Genomic DNA, 27,547 nt, shown 5'->3' on the forward strand with positions numbered 1-27,547 from the left:
TGACCTGAAATCTGAGCTTCAAAGGGTAAGCAAACTCAAAAAGTAGGAAATCTGGTTCCTAGACTTCCACATGAGGCACTGGATGCTGAGAGGATGCTAAATCAATTATGGATCAGTAGCGCCCCCTGGCTCTCAGAAAAGAAAGATGCAAATCATTTGAGAATAAATGCCTCCAGTATTCCCGCAGGTGAATATCAACCAACCATGATTTTACAAAATATCACCAAACATACAATGAAACAAGCGACCATGAAATAAGGTCAGCAGAAACAAACAAGAACAGATTTAGAGCCCAAGATTTTCAGCTACTGACATTATCATATACAGAATGTAAAATCACCATGTATGAAATGTTAAAAAAAAAAAAAAGTTGGGGTCCCCAAAATGAACAAGTGGTAAGACCATCATATATGACCAGGCATATTTTAAAAGGAACCAAACAGAAATTTTAGAAATGAAATAGTAAGTATTGAAATTAAAAAATTTAAGAGAGGGTTAAACATATTAGACACCACTGAAGAAAGAATTAATGAAATAAAAGATAGATATAAAGAAGTAACTGAGGGCGCCTGGGTGGCTCAGTCGGTTAAGTGACTGCCTTCGGCTCAGGTCATGATCCCAGGGTCCTGGGATCGAGTCCCGCATCGGGCTCCCCGCTCTGCGGGGAGCCTGCTTCTCCCTCTCCTACTCCCCCTGCTTGTGTTCCCTCTCTCGCTGTGTCTCTCTTTCAAATAAATAAAATAAAATCTTTAAAAAAAAAAAAAAAGAAGTAACTGAGAATGGACTGTAAAGAAGTAAGGAGATGGAAAATGTAAAAGGGAGATTAATAGATACCCAACAGAATAAGAAATTAAGTGTCTATTTTAAGTCTCAGAAGCAGAAAATACAGAGGATGGATGAGGGACAAATTTGAAGAGAGGAGGCTGAGAAATTCCCAGAACTGATGAAATATGAAATACACAAATCTACAGATTTTGAAAGCAGTCTTACAAGCAGAACCAGACCCAAGCAAAATTATAAAGTAGAAGGTTTTCTTCTCTGCCCCTCCTATTCTTGGAAATGTCTTTCTCGTTTTCAAGGATCCTCTGCCAAGCTTCCAAATGCCCAGCTCCCCCACACTGCCCCCAGCCCATTCGAGTTTATTATACACACACCCTCAACCAAACCAGCACTTTTCAAGATAGCAAAGAATGATAATAAAATAACCACATAAACCAGCCTGTGCTTATTTATGTTCTAGCTCATGAGTTGCCCCTCCCATTAGATAATGCTTTAAAATAACTTTACATTACAGATGTCCCTTGAGGAGGGACACAATTATTGGAGTTCGAGGCACATTGCCAGAAAGAGATCTGAAAGAGAAAAAGACTCTTAGTGTCCTCAGTTCACCTCAGTTTGGGGGCCCTGCCCAGCTGGAGCACTCCTAAGCTGGGCGAGTGTCTAACTCACCCACACATGAAATTAGCCCGCCAGTGCGGTGGGTCCTTCATCATCAAAGAGAATTGATTTCATATTTATTATCAAAATTAAGAGGATGGAAACCAGTATGTCATGTCTCTCAGAGACCCCCCGCCCCCTGCCCAGCCCTATAAGTGGCATATACAACCAATATCTAAGACCAACCACCACAGAGCATTCCTCTGGCCACAATGATCTGTTCAATGGGGAATGTGGCCATTCCACCAATAATACTTACTGAGCACGTACTATGTACTGGGTCTACAGGTGACACAGCAAAGTGGACAAGATCTCTGCTCTCTTGGACCTTACACTGGGGTGAAGAGGAGGCAATATATAAATAAACACAAACATTTATATACATTTCTCTTTTTTTAACTGGCTCCACGCCCAGCGTGGAGCCCAATGCGGGACTTGAACTCAAGACCCTGCAATCAAGACCTAAGCCGAGGTCAAGAGTCAGCTGCACAACCGACTGAGCCATCCAGGCGTCCCTGTATACGTTTCTTATATATGTATACAGATGTGCATGTGGCTGCACTACGGAGAATGGATGGAGGAAAAGAAGGGAGGCAATTTAGATAGAGTTATGTTTCTATTATCCAGAGAAGGGGCCACGGAGTTTGGATCAGGACAGTGGGTGAATTTGAGAGATATCAGGATGTAGTGACTGGTTGTGTGGGTAAAGGAGGAAAATCATTGTGGGAAATGATAGGAGTCCCGTTTGGACCTCTGGGTGCATGGTACGGCCATTCAACAAGAGAAAAGAGGGAAAGAGGGGCAGGTGAATTCAGCTTGCAGTGTCTGTGTCACACGTAGGCGGCCACGGGGCAGTTGCATCTGCGGCTGGAACTCAGCAAGGAGACCCGGGACATAAAGACTGGAGAGCGGTCAACATAGAACTAACGACCGAAGCCAACTAATTGTTATCGATAACAAATGGCTCCTGGAATAAACGTTAAGCAATGTTAACACTTGAGGGGCAGGCAGAGGGAGAGTTGAAGAGTGCTGTGTCCGGGCAGCAAAGAGAAGAGAGCGCTTCAAGAACGTCCCCAGAGAAGCAGGGGTAGGGCCTGGAGTTTAAGTCTTAAAAGCTGTTAAAATTGCCAGTTTGAGACCTGGAGGAGCAACTATAGTGTGATGAACAGCGCCATCTCGTGGGAGGTAAGCTGAACAGCCGGGGGAAGACCGATTTTCTTGCTTGATAATCAATCACATTGAGTTGGAGTTGGAATGAACCTTGGAGATGTATTTTACGGAGGAAGCATAGGCCACAAGAACTGAGTTTGACTTCCCCACAAGTTATGTAAGTTCTCCAGGGAGAGCTAGAACTACTACTTGGCTTGTGGGCTCCCAAGCCTTACTACCTCCAAGGGGACCGTGGGTCACAGAACACTGTCAGACCCGGACTAACTGTGACCGAGGTGTCCCTGGGATCCCCCTGCTCCTTAGGACCTGCACAAGGTTTGGATCAAATCCCCATTCCTCGCCCTGCAGAATGCCCTCTGCTTTTCCAAGGCCTGTGTAAATTCCCGACACCTCGGGGTCCAGAATCTTCCTCTCCCGAATTCCCATCCTCAACTTCAATTCAGCCTTTGCATCAACTCCAACGTGGAAACAAACCCCGTCTAGGGTGCCAGGGTTGAGATAACAACCCAAAGCAACCTCACACCACCACAAACGAAACACCCCACCCAAGGCCAACGTGCAGACCGGGAACTGGAAGACGAAGAACAAGAAGCCCTTGTCTTGACAGTATTTTGACTGATTCCACCACATGTCATGGGTTTCCTTTCTTCCCTTTCTTCCCTAACACTCTCAGGAGAAAACAATTCTTTTCAGGTTGTCTTTTTTGTTTTTTGTTTTTAAGATTTTATTTAGTTAATTTGAAAGAGACAGGGAGAGCACAGAGGGAGAAGCAGGCTCCCTGCTGAGCAGAAAGCCCCATGTGGGGCTCGATCTCAGGACCCCGAGATCATGACCTGAGCCACAGGCAGACGCTTAAGCTAATTCTGCTGCAGGAGGGATATTTTTTATTTGAACTTTCTGCAGTTCAGGACTAAATAATCCAGCTCCGATAGTGCCATAGATAGTGTCTTTGCTTTTACTCAGAGAACATTTATCTTACAACCCAAAACTTGTCAAATAAGTTCTCTCTATGATCCTTTTGAACATAACACTAAATTTAGATTGTGCAAAATTGAGGGCCTCCCTTGTATTCTATTCTGGTAAGAAAATACAAATGTATATAGAATTAAAAATCCAAGTTCTATCCAAAGATTCTCTCCACAAGCTGAGATATTCTAAAGTGCAGTTGCAGGATTTCAAAATTAAATCTTATACACATTTGAGCAACTCTTTTTCTTAAATGTATCCAGTTCCCCCTTTCTTCTTCCGTAATTAATTTAAGTGTCTTCCTGTCTGAAGGTTTGGTTTTCAATACTTGCAATTAGCTAAAAGCATCAAAAGCTGAGGTTTGGGGATGCTTTGATTAGAGACTCCCAGCTGATCGTGAACAAAATGCAACTAAACGGTGAAGAATCCATTTGTTAAAAACAAGAACCTTAAGACACGGACATGAGAACACGACTTGGTTTACAACACAGTTCTTCACAGACTCCGTGAAAGAGGGCGTCAACCACCTCCATTTTGACCTCAGTCTGTACTTCCTAGTTGATTAAGTTCTTCTTTCTAGCGTATCTCTTCACTCAGGCAAAAGCCTTGGGGGGAGCATCCCCTGATGGGAACTGAAACCACCCTCTCCAGCCATAAGGACTGCCCTGAGCCAGCAAGACCCCGTGTGATTGACCCCAAGACAATGATCGACCTGACCTCCACTGCCCACCTGCATGTACCCACTGACCTTTGTCCTTCATTTTCTGTATATAAACCTAGAAGAATTTTTAGCACGTTGGAGACAGTCTCTGAGATGCTAGTCCACTGTCTTCCCGGTGTTGGCATCCCTGAAATAAATTCCTTTCTTGCTTCACCCCTTCTCCTCTCTCTGCCTTTAGATTTTGTCAGTGGCAAGTGGCTAAATCTGGTCTGCACCCCTGCGCCCCAATTACATCAAGCCTTTCCAAATTCCAACTGATGATGGCGTCACAAAAATTCTGTAGTGACTCTGTGTGACCATCTACAAATTTATGAAATTTTACAACGGCGATTTCTGTGTTGGTAGAATAGAGCACCATATTTGGACACCATTATGAATTTTATGGATGCACACAATTCCTAGTCTATTGCTGTTTCATGAGGGTTTTTTTTAATTTAGGAAAGAAAATTGTTTCCATTATAACATGGAGGTCTACCAAAGTTTCTATTTGTATAATCACTATAAAAATAATTTTATCTTTGCAGAGAAAGGGGAACCCTCCTACACTATTGGTGGTAATGCAAGCTGGTGCAGCCACTCTGGAAAACAGTATGGAGGTTCCTCAAAAAGTTGAAAATGGAGCTACCCTACGACCCAGCAACTGCACTACTGGGTATTTACCCCAAGGATACAAATGTAGGGATCCGAAGGGGTACGTGCACCCCAATGTTTATAGCAGCCATGTCCACAATAGCCAAACTATGGAAAGAGCCTAGATGTCCATCAACAGATGAATGGATAAAGAAGCTGTGGTGTGTATATACAATGGAATATTATGCAGCCATCAAAAAATGAAATCTTGCCATTTGCAACAACGTGAATGGAACTAGAAGGTATTATGCTAAGTGAAATAAGTCAGTCAGAGAAAGACAATTATCATATGATCTCAGTGTTAGGAGGAATTTGAGAAACAAGACAGAGGATCATAGGGGAAGGGAGGGAAAAATGAAAGAAGATGAAACCAGAGAGGGAGATAAACCATAAGAGACTCTTAATCTCAGGAAACAAACTGAAGTTTGCTGGGGTGGTGGGTGATGGGAGGGATGGGGTGGCTGGGTGATAGACATTGGGGAGGGTATGTGCTATGGTGAGTGCTGTGAATTGTGGAAGACTGATGAATCACAGACCTGTACCCCTGAAACAAATAATACATTACATGTTAATTTAAAAAAGGAAAAAAATAATAATTTTATCTTTAATGTTGAATCTTTTAACCTTTCAAATTTACAACTGAGTTCATGTCAGATGTTTTTCATTTGATAAGTGGTAATTCTAAAAGCTATGAAAGAAAAAGACAACCATTGTTGAAATTAACATAAATGATTTCCTATTTGAAACAGCTCGTGACCCTGATACAAAGCTGCCATCATGTCACTGGGGCGTTCTTCCACCAATGGAACCAATAGATCTATAGCTGTTGCTTCACTTGGCCTCTGCACACAAAAAACTTGGAACTGAAAACGAGTTTGTAGAAAAATAGTCACATGAATATGAATGAAAAACAACACTTCCCGAAGTGCTACATAAAAGTCCCTTCTCAATGTGGTATACGTATATACAATGGAATATTATTCAGCCATAAAAAGAAGGAAATCCTGACTTTTGCAACGACATGGATGGCCCTTGAGGGCATGATGCTAAGTGAGATAAGCAGCTAACATTCTCAGGAGTTTCTCACACCCCTTCTACCCAACAACTAGACCTAATCCCCTGCCTCTCTGCTTTGCATGTACTGTTTCCTCCCTTGTTTTCCTCACCTGGATAATGCTTCCTGGTCCTTTAAAACTCAGCTCAGATGCTAGAGGATCCCTCAGGCTGAGCTGGGAGCCCTCCCTCTGTGCTCAGAAGACCCTCTAAATACCCTATCCTCATCCTAGCCGATTGCTCGTTTCCTACGTAACTATGGCCTCTATGTCTTATTCATGTCTTTGCTTCCCCACATTTTGACCAGTGTCTAACACCATCAATGTCTATCAAATGAATAACTGAGCTGACGAAAATTTTCTTGAAAATTTTGTGGACAAGATGGAGGCAGGAAATGATAGTCCACTTCGGTGGTTTCACAGGTAGGGAGCAAGCAGCCTTGCCTATTGGATACTCAATACAATTTTATCTAAAAAAGAAATAATAAATTCATTATTGAGACTGATGCACTTAAAATTATTGAAAACAGTGGTGTCAAGCTTATCCACCACCTCTTGTAACTCCATCATTAGTGCTTGGGTTCCCACTGGGATTAATTTGATGGCAAAGAGAACAAAGCTCAGGATGGCCTCATGTTCACCAGCTGACTCTTGGGCCAGCAACTTTGCAATGATGCTTTGCCAAGAATGGGAAAACCTGTTCTCTACCTGGATAACCATTGACCTAATTACTGTACCCATTTAGTTTCTGCTTTTTCCTCAGTCAGCAAAGAATATGAATTAAGGACAAGGGAACGCAGCTTACCTCAGCTCCCCATGACTTGCCTTCAGGGTTAGGTCAAATTAGTCATCAACACCAGGCTCTTGAAAAAGGAAAGAAGGCCTGTTTATTTGGGTGCAGGGCACGAAGTGCTCAGCTCCTGCAGTGTCCAAGCTTTGGTCCTTCGGCATAAAACTCCCTTTATCCAGGCATTTTCCCTAAAAAGTGATGGAACTGAAGATGGTGATGGTAAGGACCCCTTTTGGACACAAGGAGGAGGCAAGGGTGAAACTGAGAAGCTGAGTCCGGTCTCAGCTTGTGGGCACAGGGGCAGGATGCTCATTGCAACTAGTGCTCAACATCCATACATTTAGGTGGTTCCCATCTCTTGGCTATTTTGAACAGTGCTCCAGTGAACTTAGGAGGGCAAATAGCTCTTCGAGATCCTGATTTCAATTCTTATGGCTAAATCCCCAGGACAGGGATTGCTGGATCATAGGGTAGTTCTATTTTTAATGTTTTGAGGAGCCTCCATACCACTTTCCATAGCAGCTGTACCATTTTAAATTCCCACCAACAGTGTACAGGGGAAACTCCATCTATTTCTAACTGGCCTAATTTTACATAAGGATCATTTTCTTAACAAAGTATTGACTTGATGATGATGATATATCAGCAATGGTAATGATAATGGAAATAATGATGTAATGATGCTCTTATTTCTTTTGCACATTTCACAGAGAACTGAACAGGGCCACTGTTAGCCTGGACAGCACCTTGGACACTGTAGGTGTGAATTCAGAAGAGGTGACCCTTTCTCAAACTGACACAGCCCCACACCCTGGTGCGCTGCCATCTGAATGGAATGCCAGCCTGGCGTCAGCCCCCTTACCCTCTCACTAAAGCGCCCCCAACACCACCACATGCAGGGACACTCATGTAGGGGGACACCCACATAAAGGGGAAAAGACTGGGTAGTCTGTAGGAAAAGAACCAGTTCTGTGTTATAAGTAGACAGAAAAGAAAAGAAAAAAAAAAAAAATATATATATATATATATATATCATGTCAGGGAGAAGAAGCTGGTTTCATTGCCTTAACACTTTCCACCTGCCTCAGTAACCTTCTCTCTGGGACTGCTGGAGGGAGAGTCATTTGACCACTAACATGAGGTCCGAGAATTAGCATGGAGGTGTTTCTGTCCCCTCCCTAAGTAGGGGGGCCATAGCAATCATGCCTCTTCACCTTGGAAAGGCCAACCTTAGTTCCCAATGTCAAGGAGGAGAGTCAGCTCAGTCAGACCCTTGACCGGGCTCTTGAGGATGGAGGTGGCGGTTGGCTCTGTGTAGATGGATGAGTGAGGACTGGCTCAGGTAGAGAAGATTTGCCTTGGCCCCGGGGATTTCTGCCATCGATGGGAATCTCAGAGATCGCTGTGATAAAGGCTGTCTCTCATATTCAAGTAGCACCTGAGCCCTTGAAAGGGTGAATGGCTTGGCTGCTGGAATTTGGGCTTCCTCCTCCCCTTGCCAATGCTCTTTTCGCAGCACCTGGCAACCTGACAAATCTGGAATCTTCTCCTCGATTTGATGTCCCCGGTAAGTTTATTTTCCCAAAACTTGCTCCATGAAACAATAGTCCTCCAAGTTAGAGTGTAACTAGCAGGTTTAGAGGTCATATAAGTTTAAGACACAAGGCCCCATGTGCTCCCCCAGAGAGTTACAAGGCTTTCTCTCCAAAGCTTAGAAAGTATTGCAGAACCTGTTTAACTTGGTTCAACACAAGCTACTCATGACTTTTTAAGCATGGATTCCTATTTTCACAGCAGCTTCTTATCCCCACAGAACTAGTGATCCTCCAGACTCATTTCAGAAATACTGAATGATTTTTTTTTCAGTCAGTCAAGAAGGCTTTGTTAGTTCTGAGAGACAGCAAAACAACTCAAACACACGGATCACCTGCCCAATTGGACGCTCTTTTCCCATCAATCCAAAGTATGTATTAATATTTACTATTTGTGGGGATGCATGAAGGAGCATATGGTAAAGACAGGCAGGGCTCTATCTGGGCTACACGGGTCTTGCAAGGCTCCTCTAAGGCGGTGAGAAGTGCTAGCAATACATCCGTCCCTGTCTTATCTCTAATGGAGAACAGCACCATCTACTTATTCTGCTCCAGAACTTGGGTCAGGAATAGTCATTTACTATTAGTAACACACTTTGACCCCCTCACGTGAAAGCCCTCACACACTGGAGGCGCCATTATTGTTGGGCCAGAGGATGGGAACAGGGACAGACGCCTTCAAACAGGGATACGCCCATCTACTAAATCCTCTGTGGCAGGGGGGTGGGGCTGAGGGCAAGAATGCTGTAGAAGCAGTTCCAGGTCTACGAGCTAAAACTACAACAGGAAAGGCTTTCAGATCTGGTGTGAAGAGCAAGCAAAGGGTCTACAGGTGACTGTCACCCCTGAGGGAAAAGCTCTGAATTTTTAAAAAAATATATTACATTTAACCAGAAATGTTTGAAAAGTAAACATTGCTAGAAGGTTTGCTTCCTATGTAAATCTTCAGCTAAGGTTTATCTTTACCTACATTCATTTGTCTTATATTGAACACGAAATTCCATTTTTAACCTAGAGCAAAATCTGCCCTTGAAGGTAAACGATTGAATTCATCAAGTAAAAGTTTTTAATAGAATCAATGCACTGAGGTTAACAGGAGGGCTCTAGAGTCCGAGAGTGGGAGGGGGTTTAATCCTCACAACACAGTTTACCAGCCACACTTGCTCAGGAAGTTTCTTCATGTCTTTCTTTACCCCATTCCTCTGAGCCCATACTTCCTCCTCAATTCCTTTCACATCAAGCCGGTCCTCAGGACTGTTGTGAAAGCTGAATTATAATATAGGTCATGCTTAGCCCAGTCCCCAGCTCATAAATGGCAGGGGATCGATACAAGTAATAATTGAAAAAATAAGCATTGATAATAATTATTAAATAATAATACTACTGGTAATAATATACCAGCTTTATTTTATATTATAACATACTACTATTGTAATTACAGTAATAATTATAATAATAGTAATACTATTACTAATAAAAGATAGTGAGGAGCGGGACAACCACGTCGGAAAACTGGCTGAATATTTGCACATGGCTCAGGAATCCTGTTTCCCAAGTATGTGTATATATAAATATATATGTTATATTTTTGTGTGCCCATTTTATATATGGTCACGGCAAAGCAGCTCTGGCACGAGCCCCGTAGCGCTGGACACCGATGTCGCCAGGCCCCCTGGTGCCAGGGCCCGCGATGCACCCACATAATCTGGCCTCGTGCTCTTTCCTTCTGGTTCCATCCACTCTGAGCCTCGTGTGCATGCAGCTCCTCATTCTTCTTCTGTAAACAATGAGCATGTGCTTCTCCCTTGTGGGATCCCTGCCCTCTCTCTGTCTTTCCCCGTCTGGACTAAGGCTCCAGGCCTTTCTGAAATCCCACTTCTTTCTACAGCTTTCTAGGCCCAGCCACCTCTGCAGAGAGACACGAGCCTGCCAATGACTGCCAGTTAGCCCCTGCAGCACCACAGGGCAGGAAAGAGGCCTTGCTGCCCCTGGAGTCCAGGTGGGGGATCGGCACAGGGACTAACCAAGAAGTTTTGTTTCGCTCCGATTTCCTAGAGGACAGAGACAGGCATTGCTTGGGCAACAGTGTGTGGCCTGAGGTCCATGTGATGCACGAGTGAATGCAAAGCCATCCAGGGCAAGCCTGCCCCAGGGCTCCAAGGGCCCTAATTCACAGGGGAAGGAGTATAGGCTTTGGGGTCAGACAGAGCTGCAGACAGACTGCTAATCACCAATTTGGATGCTTTACCCCATTCCTCTGAGCCCATACTTCCTCCTAAAATATATGGGTGTACCTCCAGGGTTATCAGGAGAATAAGCAAATGTAGTAACATCCACAAAGCACCTGCCCCTACAACACCTGGCCCATAAAAGATGCTCTATGAATGTACCGAACTGAGCCAGCTACCTCTAGGCACATTTGGGTTGACAAGAAAAGGACAACCAGGATAAGACAAACATCTGGGAACTCCAAAATAGAGAAGATACAGAGGACAGAGGAATTCTTCCAGGCACGTGCGGCGGCCGTTGTCAGGGGCACGATGGTGGCATCGAAGTCTGAGCTCCAGCTCTGGACTCAATCTGCAGCCATCAGCTTTCATTAGCTCTGTGCCCTTGCATCCATTCCGAGGCTCAGTATCTTCGTTGTGGTTTCCTCCTCATATGGTTGTTGTGATGATTAAGTGAGTAAGCAGTTTATCAGCGAACCAGGCTGGGCAGGTGCCGGGGAAATGGCCCTTTCTCCATGCCTTCTCAAGACCAATCTGCCACCTAGACCCCCCTCCCCTAGACCAAATCCCCTAAACACATGCCCTAGACTAACAGCTCTCTAGTCACTTTCATGTATTAATAAAGACCTTTTCAGAAATGAAAAAGCCCAGAATTCTTCAAAGTCAGAACTTCAGATCCTCTTTTGACTGAAAGCTTCTCCATCCACCACCGCTGGGGGCCGGTTGGGGCTCGCCAACCCACAGGGGCGGGAAGTGGAGGGGGCTGCCCCACCATTTACCCACCCTGCTCTTCCGCTACTCCTTACAACACCCAACTTGTGGGGCAAGGGGAGAGAGGAGAGGGGAGGAGAGAGAGAAGGAGGGAAGGACCTGGCTTCACTGGTGCAGTTGGAATCTAGCTCGAGAAGTGCCAAGTGCCGCCTCTTTCTCACGGGATGCTGTCGTGGGCTCTTCGGAGACCGCACACCCTCACTGGGCAGACATTTTGAGCAGAGTCTCAAAACACTCAAGCCTGGCTCCCTGCACATCTCACTACAGCTGACACTGGGCACCCTCCCGCACGCCCTCTGCAGCCCCTTCTCCCTGCTCTGCCTTAGCGACCCCCTCCAGCCAGCCTCTGTCCTTTGGATAGGGTCCCAGCTTTCCCAACCTTGGCACTGCTGGTGTTGCGTGGGCATGCTTTGCTCTGGGCCTGTTCTGGGCATGGTAGAATATTGAGAATTCTTGACCATAACATCATGTCCCCTGGGGGACACAACTGCCCCTAATTGAAAACCACTGGATTAAAGCATCCCAGGCAAGAGTTAATCAAAACTTCCAGTACTTTCCAAATTTCAGGAGACACCTGAAGCTCCCTGAACACTTGACTTAAAGAGGCACTAATCCCTTCCCTCCGCTAAATACTCACTAAACCTTTTTGTGATTATCCCCTACTTTCTGTTTCGTAGCCTAGAGGGGATGATGAGCCAAGAGTGGCAAAACCCGGCTTGGGTCACCCCAGCAACTCTGCACAAATTTTTTTTTCTTTTGGGAGGTTGGAGAGCATTTGTCACCTTTTGTGCTCAGCAATTACTGCAACTGGGGACACATTCTACTGGAGCACAGGTTAGGGACAGGACAAGGGCTACGTTGATATTAGGTTCAGGGATACTGTAACTGATTGAAAGCAAATGTACATTGAGAAAAATGTACTTACAAATATTTTGAGCATCTACAGCTTACTTAATGAGATTTTGAGGCTCGGCCCAAACTTTTCTGCTGGAGAAAAGTTCCATGTACTCCTGCCAGGCCTCTCATTTAATTGCATAGTTACACATAGCAGAAAGTGATCCCAGCAGCCCCTGGTCCTTTCCCCCGCCCCCATGATGAAAGGGAATCGGGGAGGAAGCAAGCCTGGTGGGCAGGAAGAAAGGAAGACAAGGGAATAAGAGCAGTAATTATTCTTACTCCCTTTCATTTTCCATCAGTGGCCTCGAAAAGCACTTACATACAGGAATGCCTTTGTAAAATGATGGCTTGGTTCCATTTCAAAATAGTAAATCTAATGTCATGAAAAAAACAAGACGTGTAGTTCAGTAATATTTTATTGTCGGTGACATAAAAGACATTCAATATTGAACCTTCAGAGCAAGAAGAAAGTTGAACCTATTTACAATGAATGCCAGAGAAGAGATGGGTGAAGGAATGTCACGAAATCGTCAGCAAATGTGCTCTTTTGGTAGTGAGCTAACCCGTGTACCTGCAGCACAGATAACGTAACAGACCAACTTCACAATTACTATTAATGTAAGTTATTAACTATGTACCATAACTAAACCCGTAGTCTGGAAACATACGTGTCAAGGCAGTGAGAACACTCCAATTGCTGTTGTTCTCTCCAAAGGCATTAGCTCCTTTCCCCTTTCCCACTAGCATGTTAGACAAAGAGCCAAGTTCCTTCAACACTCAAAATACTCCTTTATCGGCTACCTTAAAAATCCCCGCGTGTTTGAAGTCCCTGATCATCAGACACCCAGAGCCTTGTTCAGGCTGTCAGCATTCCCGTCCATCAGTGCCCTACAACCAGCCAAGTGACCACATGCGTGTTCTGTCGAAAGTGAAAGTGGATTTTTAATAAAATCTAACCTCCCCTCGAGGTGCTGCACTTCCACTACTACGGGTCTGCAATGCCCTCTCCAACCTTCCAAAATTTCAAAAAGGTCTGAAAACCAAAAGCTTCTTCATAAGCGGGTGGCACACTCATTTGGCAGTAAAACCTGACATTTATTATGGGCTACTCAGAGTCCTCATCCAATTTGTGTGAATATTCTATGTTTTGTGGCAGAAATATGAAAGTGTTGATTTACAGGGTTCTGCCCCAGACTCTCTCAATGGAGTTCCTTCCATAACATATAGTATGTGCAACATGTTAGCTTTCTAAAATCCCAAAAAGTCACAGAGTTGGGAGATAATTTGGCATGTAATGAATACATATTTTTCATCTACTGTAACTCCTTTTCATTAAAAGCATTGTAGTTTATGGCGGGGGGCAGGGGTGGGGAGAATAAAAGAAAGGATTGGAAAAGAAGAGCCTATTAGTGTGAGGGTTACACATGTCAAGTACCAGCTACTTCCTGATCCAGCAATATTAACAATTATTGTATTTAGAAAGTGATTCTTTGGATGCAGAGTTTACAGAAAAGTCAGGTGGGACTTAACCTGGGCTCTGCCACTTAAGGAGAACAGAACTTGCCAAAGAAAATGATGTTTCGCGTTTTGTTGTGCCTGATGATGTAAATAAATGGGTGGTCGGCATTGAATTCATCCTTGTGTTGCAGGATTCGCGATCCTGGCACCTCTATGGAATCCCCACCATCTTCCGTTATCTCTAAGCACACTCTGTGAATAACATTGGAGAGGGCCACTCCCTTGGTCTCTGACATTCCAGAGAAATCAGATGTATTCTCATTAAAGGTATTTTTCAGCCCTAGGTTTTCCAGACTAGCTTTGGGATCAACAAGCTTTTCCACCTTAAATTTGGGGATGGAGAGTTTGACTTTGGCACTGGCCATGGTGCTGGGATTGGTCCACTGCAAGAGTGTCTCTGAGTTGAGCTGTTGTTCAACCTGAAGGACCCAAAGGAGAGGAAATTACTTTTTTTTTTATTCCCAGTTGTAAAAGACCCTGTTTGATTGAAAACAGAAAGTGCCATTGTGAACCCAGTTTTGAAACAGTGCAGATGGGCCACCGAACACGGAGTCAGTCCTGTAGTTTAGGTATGTGACTAGGTTTCCTTACCAAAGATGCACCCAGCCACCCAGCACCCCACCCTCCAACAGTGGTCACTTTGCATGTCTGAGGGCATTTCTTAGAAGCCGTAGAGAAGAAATGAACGCATGGATGATGTTGCATAAATAAGAGTGAAATAAACATAAAATGAGAAGGGTTTTTAGACATGCTACTTCTTGAATGCTTATTGTAACTTCTCTGCCAGGAAACCCAGAACATTCATGTACTTGGTATGGCATCAAAATTAGTAACGTAAATTAAAGCTAAAGTTGCTCTTTCTCAAATGAGAACTTGGACTGTCTACGGTCATTCTTGAAGACCCAAGGTGATGAATGCATCCATTTCAGTTGGTGGTTTTAGAAATGAGAGATATGCAATGACACATAAAATGGTTTAGTCATAAAATTCCTCATTGAGCAAATCTTAGATTGCTCCTTGCCCAGCCAACCTCCCCACTGGCTAGCGGAGAAACATGTGCAAAAAGAGAATGACAGTACCTTGACTGTTACTATCATGGGGTCACCCCGCACTGAAGTAACTCACCTGAAACCCCATAAAAGTCCATAACACAGCAAGGTCACAGAGTGGGCACAAGTTTGTTTGTTTGTTTTGTTTTTAGTGGGGGAGGGTCCCCTTGGATTCTCTTGTTAATCTACAATGATTATGTTTTCAATGATTACTGTTTCATTTACGACAAATTATTCAGACCAAAAGATTGCCATAAGTAACTAGAATTTTTGAGCCAAAAGCTACCAAAAGGTATATTCTCTTGCACGTTTATTATCTGGGAATGAAGAGAGGGAAGAAAATTCATCCCTAACTCAAAAAGACTACTCAGAGGGAAAAAAGCGCTTTTTTTCTTCCATTATATATGTGTTATGTGTCAAATTGTACTCCCACCCCAAAATCAATTCATATGTTGAAGTCCTAACTCACACTGCCTTCGAATGTGACCTTATGTGGGAACAGCATCCTTGTGGGTGTCATTCAGATGAGGTCATTAGGGTGGGCCCTAACCTAATATGACCAGAGTCTTTATAAAAAGGAAAATTTTAGACACAGATGCGCACACACAGGGAGAAAGCCATGTGAACACAGAGGCAAAAATTGAAGTGATGCATCTCCAGGCCAAGGAAGGCCAAAGAGTGCCAGCCTATCTCCAGAAGCTGAGGGAGAGGCAGAGGACAGAGTCTCCCTCACAGCCCCCAGCAGGAACCAACACCATGAGCTCAGATTTCTAGCCTCTGGAACTGTGAGAGAATAAATTCCTGTTGTTTAAGCCCCTGAGTTTGTGGTATTTTATTATGGCAGCCGCAGGAGACCAACGCTACACGTGTTCTTGCATTTTCCTGAGACCCAAGAGATCAGTTTCTTCCATTCTATACTGTAATCAGGCAAAGTTTGGTATGAGGGTATTTCCCATAAGGGAAAGTGCAAGGACCAAGGAGAAAAGAGACCAAGGCATAGAATGGAGTGAGAAAGAGCAGTGAATAAAAGAGCAATGAAGGCCGGTGATGGAGAGAATGTAACCATCATTAAAGTAGCAAGTGGGATGGAGACTGACTTACACCTAGATCGTCCCCGGGAAAGTCAGGGAGTAACTGAGGCATGCAATGAAGCAGGTGATCTCTGGGTTCCTCAAAGAGCCCATCCTTCTCCCTGGCTAAGGGCCGAGACCCAGGTGGAGGGGAGCTAGGGAAGCTGGGGAGTGAGGGCCAAGGGGGGGAGCAGATGGCCAGGGCGTGGCTGGATGGGTCTGCCAGAGCAGACAGGAAGCTAAAGCACCATTCACAAGCAGATGAGCCTCTAGTTAAACCCCGAGCCTCTAATAACCTACAGAAAAGATGAAGCATAATAAAATCTTATATACGTGTATGCATTAAAAGGGCTTTTCAAAACCCATAGCATGTGCCACACAAAGAGTGAACCCTAAAGCAAGCTGTGGACTCTACGATAATGTGCTGATAACTGGCTTATCGGCTGTAACAAACGTACCGCACTAATGCAAGATGCTAGTAATAGGTACCCGAGGCTAGATTAAGAACACAGATTCCAACTGCCTGGGCTCAAATTCTGATTCTACATGCCACTGACAACTTAGGTGACCACAGACCAGTCACCTCCCCTGCTGTGCCTCAGTTTCCCCGGTCAACAAGAACACAGTGATAGTTTCCAATGCACGGATAGGGCTGTTGTGAGAAACCAGTGACAAGGAGCACGTGGGACCTCACAGGTCCTGGCTCCTCACAAGTGCCAAGCAAATGTTGGCTGTTTTCCTATTAAACAGAAAGACCCGGAAAGGACTGCAAGACCCTTGTCACGGTCGCACACAGTGCTGGCCACACAACTTCATGGCACGGCAGGTGGCACCTTTGTGTTGAACCCCGCCTCCCTCCTCACCTTCTCCAGGCCCGTGGACTCATCCTCCACATCACTGGGTAGCAGAATGAGCATGCTGAGGTGCTTGTTTTGAAAGGGAAGCTCTATGATCTTACAATTGATACCATCGACGTTGCCCATACAGAACGTGGCCTCCATACTCATCATCTGCACTGGTTTGGTGTCCGTCTGTAAGAGGAGAAGAAATTTTGACCGCTTGTTTTTCAAGTTACAAGCACAACCTTAAATACACACAGACATTTGTTCTTGTTATAGTTTCAGGCCATAATGGCGCAGTCCTGCATCTGGACCCAAACCATCACAGACTAGCCCCTGAAGAGTTTATGACTTCCTTTGGACAGTTATTCACATGCCTCATAATTCCAATCTATTTCAGGAACTAGACATACTAAACTTGCTTATATTAAACATTAAAAATAAGGCAGTATGACTGAAAACATAGGGAAACTTTGACTCAGTCTTTATAGATGCTCATAATTACAAGCTCCTTAAGCCATTCCTGGTGGAGCTGACTTGAAAGTAAGTTCTAGTGCAAACCACGCATCTCCTTATGCAGCTTTTTCTGCTAGAACACGTAATAGAGAACACTCAGCATGTAGCAGGACAAACATCACATTTGTTTTGTCCTCTGTTATCCTTTGGTTTTGTTACCCTCTTCCTGTACGGCCAACCTACTGGGATCTGAGCAGATGAAGAGTCTGGGTTAGAGTTAAGAACCTCGGGTTTTAGCTTCAAACGTGACATAAACAGATGCCCTGATCTTGCGCAGTCACTTAACTTCTCTGGGCCTCAGTTTCCCTGTCAGTAAAATGAGGGAATTGGACATTTCAGAATGACTGCTACCTCTGGGGAGGAAGAGAGAAAGACACAGGAGAGGGTGGGGCTGCACAGGGCAGTATATCTGTTGCTATATTTTTTTCTTTAAAATATCTGAAATAAGGTAAAATATAAAGATTTACAAAGCTGGTTGTTGGGTACATCGGTGTTTGTTTTAATATTTTCTATAGTTTTCTGTATGCTTGAAATATTTTGTAATTTTTTAAATGGGAATATTAAATAACAGAATTTTCTTGAAGTCACTTCCAGTTCCACTGCCTTCATCACTTCTCAGAAAAGGGCCTTAGTGCCCAAGCTTTTCTCTCCAGGTCCTTTTTTCTCTCTGTCCCCATTAATACTTGACTTTGGGTCTCTACTACAAAGACACTGATTTCCTGAAGGAAAATTAGTTCATACTCAAAAGCAAGAGACTGATCGTAATTTAGGGTGACTTCTTATTTCAATCTACACCTCCCATGGGATATTTGCCTATTAACTAAATCTCGTTTAGGGGAGATTTCAAACTTCATAGCAGGTCTAGGGGATGATATAGCAGTAAAATTTTTATCTGGGATCTTCAAACAGTAAACTAAATTTCCCCCGACACCCCTCTCAAGCAAAGCTAGACCGTATTTTACTTTTTGTAACACCTCTATTTCAATACTTGTCACATGGTTAGAATATTTATCTGTGTGAGTGTCTTTCCACCCCCCACCCCAACTCGACTACTTCTGTCAAAGCAGAAACCATGTCTTATTATCTTGGTATATCCCAGCACATAGTAGTTGCTCACTAAATATTTGGTTGCTAGATAACTAAAGACTTCGAGTCTATGTACAACCAGAAACATAACTGTGAGAGAAAAACATACTACTTTTGAAATTAACTGCTGGTTCTTCCATTTATTTCTCTCAAAGAAGATATAGATTTGTCTAAAAATCTCCATCAAGTTAGACTGCTAGTCATATGAATTTGCATATAGTCGTGGCCACCAAAAACCATCATCGATTTCACTTATCAGCACAGAATATGGATATACAATAATCCCATCTCTTGAAATCAAGAGACGTATCTTCTGAACACCGGACTAAATAAAGACTATTCCAAGAAATGTGTATGTGTATGTGTGTGTGTGTGTATTGTATATATGTGTGTGTGTTAATTCACCTTGTCTGAATAGGCACTATACTAAACTTTTAATAATATAACTTCATCAACTTAGTCTACCCTTAAAGGAAACACCATGGGACCGAGGGAAAAGTTCAGTAACATCAGTGGAAAAGTTCAGGGGCTATAAAAGCAAAGCAAAGGAAACAAAAGAAAAGTTTGCTTTCAAAAGGAGGGCGGATCCCCACGCAGGCTTGAGCAGTATTTTACTGCTTGGTTAGATGAATCACGGCAAGATCAATGACATTTCAAATCCTTATTAATTCTCTTCCTAGAGTCTCCAGGATCTGACATGACCCACCTTTATGACTTGAGTCACAGTAAAGGAGTAGCACATATTCCTCCTTCTTTCCGCCCTTTCACACTTTGCTAGATGCAAAAATTACACGTCTGGGGCGCTTGGTGCCAAAGCCCACACTGCACTCCTGACTATCACCAGGTGTGGATCTGGTCCTGGGCTTGCCCTGCGGCCGCTAGGACAAACACCATTAACAAACTGTTTCGGGTTTTGCTTACACATAACTTAGGGCCCCTCTGCCAGCCCTTTCCAGGGAGGAGAGCCAACCACCAGCAAAACAATCTAACCATTCTGGAAAAGAGAGCGAGTCTCTGGATTATGGTTCTCTGTCTACCACCTTCCTCCCAGCCGTTAGTCTCAGGGTAGGCACACTACCTACCTCCCGTGCCTCAATTTTCCTCACTGGACTGAGTCCCTATGGTCCCGTGTGTTGCTCTAATTTTTCAGATCGATAGTTGGGAGCCTCTGACATGCTGCTCTCCTCCCCATACCTTGTTGATTCTGAATGGGCATTCTTTGGTCTCGGATTCAGGAAATTTCTTCATCCACTTCCCAACGAAGTAGGCAGCATTAACCACAAGGATTTTGGTCTGGTCAGTGACACTGTTGTCAGGCAAGATGTTCTCAAAGCGGCCTGCAAACAATTATAGGAAACCCCAGATTGCACCTGTCATTCTTCCAAACCACATCCGGTCTCCACACGCACGTCCGCTCGCGGGGTATTTATCACTGTTGGAGACACCCGCCCAAGGTTGGATAGCCCACATGCCTCCTTTCAGAAGGGTTTCTTTCTCCCCCTCCCTCTTGCCACAGGAGCACTTAGCAAAGAGACCTAGCAGGGAGAGAGCAGAGGGGAAGGGAGGAAAAAGACAGGAAGAACAGGAAGAAGAGACCCATGAGCTACCACTTTCAAATGTCTATCCTGTGCCAGCTAGCGTGCTAGAGGTTTCCTAGGCAGGGTGTCATGTATTTCTCCCCATTTTACAGATGAGGAAGCTGAGACGTGGTGGTGAAGTCACTGGCTCAAGATGACACATGAGCAAGGTCGGATTCAGGATTCAGAGCTGAGTCTTTCGGACTCCACAGCCTGTGCTCTGGAATGAAAACGCACGGGTGTAATTTTAACCTTTTCCCGTGCACTACCTCACAGTGATCCTGGAAGGCCAAGATCGTTATCCCCATTTTATACTTAAGGAACCTGGGGCTCGGGGAGGCCGAGCAGCCTTCCTGGCTCGCTGGGCTGGAATGCTTGTTTGTGCAGGACTGCACTGTGCTCTTGACCCTATAGCTGGGCTCGCCCTCCGCAGAGGGCCCTGGCACAGACGCCCACTAGCATCAAAGTCAGCAGGTCATTGCTGCAGAGATCCAGTCCCCAGCAGCCCCAACAGCTCCCTGAGGATAATGCCTTCATAAAACGAAGGCCTCACATGTGAATAACACTGACGTTTTTTCCAAGGGATTTTCATTTACCTAATCCCCAGGATGTTCCCACTGCAGCTCAGGGCCCACTCCACAGACCTGTGACATGCGTGTGCAGGGCCCTGTTCTGGTTTCCTGCTCCTCTGTCACCACATTGAAGTTCTTAATACGTTTTTTAATAAAGGACCCTGTGTTTGCATCTTGCACTGAACTCATGTAACCAGTCTTGCCAATGTTACATGACGGGTTGAATACTAATCATGTTAAGGAAGGAACTGGTAGACCAGACAAGGAGGGGAGCCAGTAGGTGGTCGTTTCAACTTAAATCTTGAGCTTCTGACTCTAAATTCGGAGGACTTTTCAATAACCTACCTTCTCCAGTAAAATCTTAAGTTCATGAAGATTTTTTTAAAGGCCCATATAGAGAAAATACAATTATCTGGCAATTCTAGAAGCAAAACTGTTACACAGCAGTTTAAACAGTAACTGCTTTTTGCTTATAAATCTTTAAACTGTGCTTAACCTGGTGTTAATTTTACCAGTTTTTTCTTTACATATGAAGGCAAAGAAGCATCATTTCATATCAGATCTATACGTATGTATACATCCGTGTGTGTGCATGCATAGCTATCATACATTGTTTGTTACCCTATAGATCGAACTTGATCCTCACAACCACCATGTAAAAATTAATCAGGTAACACATGCCGCATTTTACAGGTCAGTAAACTGAGGCTCCCTACCCAAGGAACTCAGTTCAAAGTGGCAGCATCTGGATTTGAATCCAGGTTTTGAAGGACTCCAAGACCAAGGCCTCTCCAGGGTCTCACTCTGCAATTGCTGCGAGGACTCTGGCATTCCTGAGTCAGCACCAAGACAGGCTCCCTCTGGCCACTCCCACAGGAAGCGAGTCTCCCTTGCCTGAGAAGCATGTCCCTCCCCAGACCGCAGCAGCGGAACTGAAGGTGGCCTCAGAGACCAAGGTGAAGCCCAAACCCTTCGTTTCCAGATTGAGAAAGCGGCCAGTGACTTGCCGGAAGCCACCCTCTGTTAGAGACATAGCTGGGAGCAGGCATGTGGAGGCTGACAGCTCACTGGGGAGCACAGCAAGGCGGATGGAAACGGAAACACCAAAAATAAATAAATAAATAAATAAAAACACATTTTAAAAATTTAAAAAAGAAAAAAGAAACTGAAGCACCACGAATTCCTGCCAAGTGTAAGATGATGTTGGACATGCCCAGGAATCCATCCGCATGTTTGAAATGGCTGGAAGGGCAAGAATTTAGCTTGTCTCCTGAAAACATCCGAGGAAGCCTCCGGATGTTCCAGTTTATGCTTAGCAGAAAGATTCATGAGAAGACAGGGTCCAAGTAAGGAAAGGATACTTGCCATCCGTGAGATCCTTGATTGACTGGTTGATCTGACCTTTTGTTTCTTCCAATTTATCTTTGAAGTCAACGGTTTCCATTTCCTTTGCGTAGGGTCTCTTCGTAGAGCTGATGAACTCCTGAAAAACATCCAGTTCTTAAAATCACAGAGTACCTAAAGTCCATAGTCAGGCCATTGCGACCTTCCATGATTCTAACTAAAGGATTTGTAAGTGTCCAGGTTGGTGAATACCCTTTCAAAATCAGTAACACTGTACAAATGGAAACTTCCTGGGGAAATCAATGAATATCCTTTGTCTGAAGTGTTTCATTTCTTCAATTCTAAGGAATATCAATTATTAAATGCCTCCATCAACGTAGTAGCAGCTTTGGGGGAAAAAAAGAAACACTACATTAAATGTATGCAATAATTATAATATGAATTCCAACTTAGAAACATTAAAATGTGCATTTTATATATATGTATATATATATCCTAGAATAGAAGAAATGGGGGCGCCTGGGTGGCTCAGTCAGTTAAGCATCTGCCTTCAGCTCAGGTCATGATCCCAGGGTCCTGGGAATGAACCCTGCATCAGGCTCCCTGCTCAAAGGGGAATCTGCTTCTCCCTCTCCTCCCCTCTCTTGCTATCTCTGTCACTATCTCTGTCTCTCTTCAAATAAATAAATAAAAATCTTTAAAAAAAAAAAAGATCTCGACTAGAAAAACAAACGGTACAGCATAAAGTAGTAAAACTATGGTAAAATATTTAACTGGAAGTCTACCTTTTAGATGTGGAAAGCTTGCAATTCTGATCATGCAAACACAAATGGAATCAACTCTATATTACTAAAGTAGAGAAAGAACCTCTATGTAGCCGTCAAAGATGTTGGCTTTGTTTTTTAAATACAGATTTTTAAAAAATTATGATATACTCTGGGGTCAAATGTAAGGATACTACAGTGTACTTTATATGATTCCTTCAAGAAACAGCTGAAATTAAATACCTAGAGCTACCTTGGATAGATGCCCACATGACCAGCCTAGGAAAGCAAACAAAATCAATTTGTAACTAGTTCATGCAGTTGCTTTTTTTCTTATTGATTTTGAGAAACATCAAGAGAATATTGTGTGCATGAACAAATGAGGTAGAGAATTTAAAATGTTGACCCAGGGCGCCTGGGTGGCTCAGTTGGTTAAGCAACTGCCTTCGGCTCAGGTCATGATCCTGGAGTCCCGGGATTGAGTCCCGCATCGGGCTCCCTGCTTGGCGGGGAGTCTGCTTCTTCCTCTGATCCTCCCCCTCTCATGCTTTCTGTCTCCCATTCTCTCTCAGATAAATAAATAAAATCTTTAAAAAAAATAAAATAAAATAAAATAAAATAAAATGTTGACCCAGGCCACAGGTCCTGCTATTTAAGGAGAAAGAGGTTTAACTCATGAGCTGTCTTGCATCTACAGAGATACATTGACTAAAGAGTTAATACCCCCATTCTCTATTCCTCTCAGTGAGGAAGCTAGGAGGAAGGGTGAGATGAAGGTGTGTTTGAGAGGAAAAAGGGAAACCCACAAGCTTCTCTATATTTTGAGCCATAATGTGACTGCAGTGCAATTCTAGCTAGATGTGACTCCCGCTATTTGCAGCCTCCCCGTAGAGGCCGCTTTTAGACAGTCAACTTGAGCAATGGAAGCCTGAGAAAGGTAGAAGGGCCCGCCGGGAGCCCCTACTCCCTGGCTGAATAAAAACAGCCCCATTAGGCAACCCCCCCTCAAAATATCCACAAGCCCTAGCTAACCCATGGGTTACTTACACCCAGACTCAGGTACCCACAAGAGGTAAATTCCGTACATTCCATACCTCCTCACCTGCCCCTTAACTACAGCCCCCAACCACTGCCTCATGGCAGACAGTCTCTTCCTTGCTGTCCTGCCCGCCACTCCCTTGCGGTGTATTCAATAAACTTCTATCTCCTTTGTTCCGCCTTGTGTGAATGCTTTCACCACCCAAGCTGCCAGCTTATACCCGATTGGGTTGCCCCACATTTGGTGACCCACCTATCTGATTAGGAAACCCCCCACATTCTCCATTAGGACTGATTTATTTTTGATAAGCCTGAAATCATAAACGAGCATCCTAGAAGTGAATTTCACTGACGACAAAGTTGTGGGTCTAACCATGTGAAAATGTCCCTCCTGATAAAAAGGTGGATGATGCTACTTGCTTTAACCCACTTACTGTAGAAGGATTCAGAGATTTGTCTACATAGAGCCGTTTGATTAGTTTCAGTGAGTAAAAGGAACTAAGTTTGTTCACATCCGATGTTACTGTTTGAAATCCAAAGGGTACATCTTTGATATTTTCAAAATGAAGGACCTGTGAAGAGAAAAAAATGCATTACCCAGGAAGCATTGCCTCTTTCCACTGCAGTGGCTACGGGGGGAGGGGGGGGGGGTCAGTATCTCCCTGCTCAATTGTTCCCATAAAGGGAGGCTTTTCAACCTGAGTATTATTGGCATTTGGGGCTGGATAATTCTTTCTGGAGTGCTGTCCTGGATATGGTAGAATGCTTCGCAGCATCCCTGGTTAACTAGGTGCCCATAGTGCCCCTTCCTCCATTTGTGACAACTAAAAATGTCTCCAGGCATCTCCAAATGTCCCTGGGATGGGAGGGGGGGCAGAACTGTCCCCATTGACTGCCATGAAGATAGTCTTCTCTTTGTTCAACTACGGGGCAATTTTGCCCATTCTTCAAAGTGATGCCTCCAATGTTCATAAAGAAGGCTTTCTGAACTTGGTAAAGAATAAAGCTGGGTTATAATGTCTATCCAACTGAGACACAAGAAGAGAGAGATGAATACCAAGAGAGACAATCATTAGGCAGGTATCAGATTCGGGGAGAGAGGCGTCTCCAGCCAGGGTCTATCTAGCCCCTTCGGTTGCTCTAACCAAATGTGCTGATGCATCACCGTTGGGAGGCGGCCACCATCCATGGTTGGCTGCACTTGGTGGGCTACAGTCACACAGCCCTGCCTGGGAATCCCAGCCTGTACCCACTAGACATATAATCTTGCCCAGCTCTTCAGAGATTCATGTTCCCCTCTGGAAAAGGGACTGAGAATACCTACTTTCCTGAGTTGATATGACCATTACAGACATTGCATGTAAAACACCTAAAACATCATATGGATTCAGAAACATTAATAATTATTCTTATAGTAATACTGGAAGTCACTTAAAACTAGTATGCTGTCTTCTGGAAGGCTTCATTCCTTCCGTTTTGTTCCTAACTTTTCTTTTGTTCCAACCAATAGCCCAGCAGCTCCTCTGCTTCATTGTGCCCCAAAACGTGATGTCAGCATAAGGTGATCCTCTCCTCACTCTTAAGTCATAATAACGGCCTTGGTTGCCACACCTCAGGTACTGTCACTAAATGGGCACACCGTGCCGATGACTCAAAAACCTCGGTACAGCAGGGTCAAATTGGCTGGTCCAAGTAGTACAGCACTCTCATGCTCAATGACAGGAAAAAAGACTAGAAAATTAAGGAACCCAGGTAACCACTACCAGGAAAACAATTGCAGGTACTGAAAAGAGCTTTATTATTGAGAACAGACCCACTACCAGGAAGTTCTCTTTACTATCCCTTCTCTAATGGGAGATGAGGAAGGAGGAAGGAGAAATGGGGTAGGGATGGAGGGGTGGGGGAGTCGGGAGTGAAGGACAGATAAGAAGAGACAGGTGTTCTGCCCACAACTGAAGTTTCTTTTTCAAGCCCCACTCAGTTTCGAGTGTAAATTCTTCATCCTGACTCAAATGATATTTTGTGGGTCATACTTTCTGGGGATTTATGGATATAAGAAGACATTCCTTTTTTAAATGCTTGTGAGTTGATGGAAAAAAAGATTCCGTTGAACCTAAAATGATCAACATAAAAATAATACTGGAATGGAAGTAGAAGCACATCTACCTACTATCTAAGAGGGGGAGATGGGTAAAGGGGTCAAAATTTCCAGGCATAAAATAAGTAATTCATGGGAATGTAATGTACAGCAGGGTGATTATAGTTAACAATTACTGTATTGTGCATTTGAAAGTTGCTAAGAGAATAAGTCTCAAAAGTTCTCATACAAGAAAAAAAAAATTGTAACAATGTAAGGTGACAGATGTTAACTTGACTTACTGTGGTGATCATTTCACAATATATGCAGATAGCAAATCACTCTATTGCACACCTAAAACTAATACGTTATATGTCAATTACATCACAATTAAAAATAATGATAAACTGAAATAAAGGTAAATGAGTATTTAAAATGTAACAATCTGGAAGATCACCTCATTTGAAGGTCTAAGAATTTTACAAAGCAAATAGTCAACCATAGCCAAAAAAGTAACTCTAAAAAAAAATACACACGCACGCACACATACACTCGCATCTGCATATAACTATAAACATATATGGGGGAGGGGTGACATCATTTTAGTCCATTCTTCTCACATGGGATACTCAAGCCCTAGGGAGTATTCTGAAACATAAGAAAGCACAATCCGTCTTCTTATTCATCCCTGTTACTTGAAGGTAGAAAATTTAAAATGTTATTTCTGTACCAACATAAGTGCAGATAAATTTATCTAATACAGATATTCCCATATTATAGGGTAGAATATATTATAGAGTAGAATGCAGTGGAGCCTACATCTTAAAATAAAGCATGATGCTGTCAATAAATTTTGTGCATAAGACAGGGGTTGTCTGCCGCGGCACATTTAACAAACACCATCTTGATTGATTCTTATAATGTAACAGGTAGACTTGCTGAAGGCCACCCATTGGTATAAAGATTGTGATTGCCTAGCAGGTCCCGGGTTCTCCATCACAACATGGTACTTGTAAATGTGGGTTGCAGGACAGATTAATGAACTTTCACATTTAAAGACTGATTAAGAGGGGGCTGGAAATAGCACAATTCTCAATGCTGAGCAATTTTCTCTAAGAGCCCCCATTCATTTTCCTTAGGCACTGCCTATGTGTTCTAATAAGCCTGTTTGCACTCAAAGCAGAAACAAGGTACGGAGCTTACCTGTCCAATTTCATTTGCTGTGTCCCCTTTGGCGCCTACTTGAGCAAGGGACAGAGAGGTGGAGAGACAGATTGGAGAGAAGAGGACATTGCCTGCTGGCTCATTTTCACACAGTTGTTTGAACAGGTCAACTGCAAAGGCTGAATTTGCCAGTCGTAGAGCATCCATTGTGGGTCTGGAGCAAAGTACAAGGATGAGGTTATTTCAGTTGACAGTTGACAACACTGATCAAAATCAGTTGGTTTCGTTTACCAATTTTGTTTCAATTAGGATTTAGGCTAAACCATACAAAATTAACATTTTTGCAGATGAAAAACAGTCATATCACAGCAGTTCTGTGTGGTTCAATTTAATATTTAGTAAGTGTAATGTGTTGAATCATGTCCCCCAAAAAGACATGTTGAAGTCCCACTCCTGGATACCTGTGAATGGGATCTCATTTGGAAATAAGATCTTTGCAGATTTAATCAAGTTAGGGTTAAGAGGGTGACTGAGGTCCTTGTAAGAACAGGAGAAAAGACACAGAGACAGACATGAGCAAAGGGAAGATGATGTGAGGACACACAGGGAGAAGGCCACAGATAGCAGAGGAGGAGATCAAAGTGATGCTTCTAGGAACCCCAAGAATCACGGGCAATAC

The 27,547-nt window shown here is 43.7% G+C and overlaps 1 protein-coding gene across 2 annotated transcripts in view; it reads right to left on the reverse strand.

Annotated features, from left to right (window-relative positions):
* SERPINB5 (serpin family B member 5) overlaps positions 1-27,076 on the reverse strand; it is a 61,877-nt gene extending 34,801 nt beyond the window's left edge. Inside the window, exons 1-6 of one of the 2 annotated variants that reach the window (XM_034995955.1) lie at positions 26,908-27,076; positions 24,062-24,199; positions 21,847-21,964; positions 19,527-19,669; positions 16,755-16,922; positions 12,655-14,191 (exon numbers count right to left, since the gene is read on the reverse strand). In XM_034995955.1, the coding sequence (XP_034851846.1) occupies positions 13,799-14,191; positions 16,755-16,922; positions 19,527-19,669; positions 21,847-21,964; positions 24,062-24,199; positions 26,908-27,075 (1,128 nt within the window). In that variant the 5' untranslated portion in view covers position 27,076 and the 3' untranslated portion in view covers positions 12,655-13,798. Of the gene's footprint in view, positions 1-12,654; positions 14,192-16,754; positions 16,923-19,526; positions 19,670-21,846; positions 21,965-24,061; positions 24,200-26,907 lie in introns of those variants that run through there. The other variant, XM_034995954.1, reaches the window with a different exon arrangement.
* Positions 27,077-27,547: the final 471 nt, after the last annotated feature.

This window comes from Mirounga leonina, unplaced genomic scaffold (assembly GCF_011800145.1).
Source record: "Mirounga leonina isolate KUSES-001 unplaced genomic scaffold, KU_Mleo_1.0 Mir_93, whole genome shotgun sequence".
In the NCBI taxonomy this organism is placed as follows: domain Eukaryota; kingdom Metazoa; phylum Chordata; class Mammalia; order Carnivora; family Phocidae; genus Mirounga; species Mirounga leonina.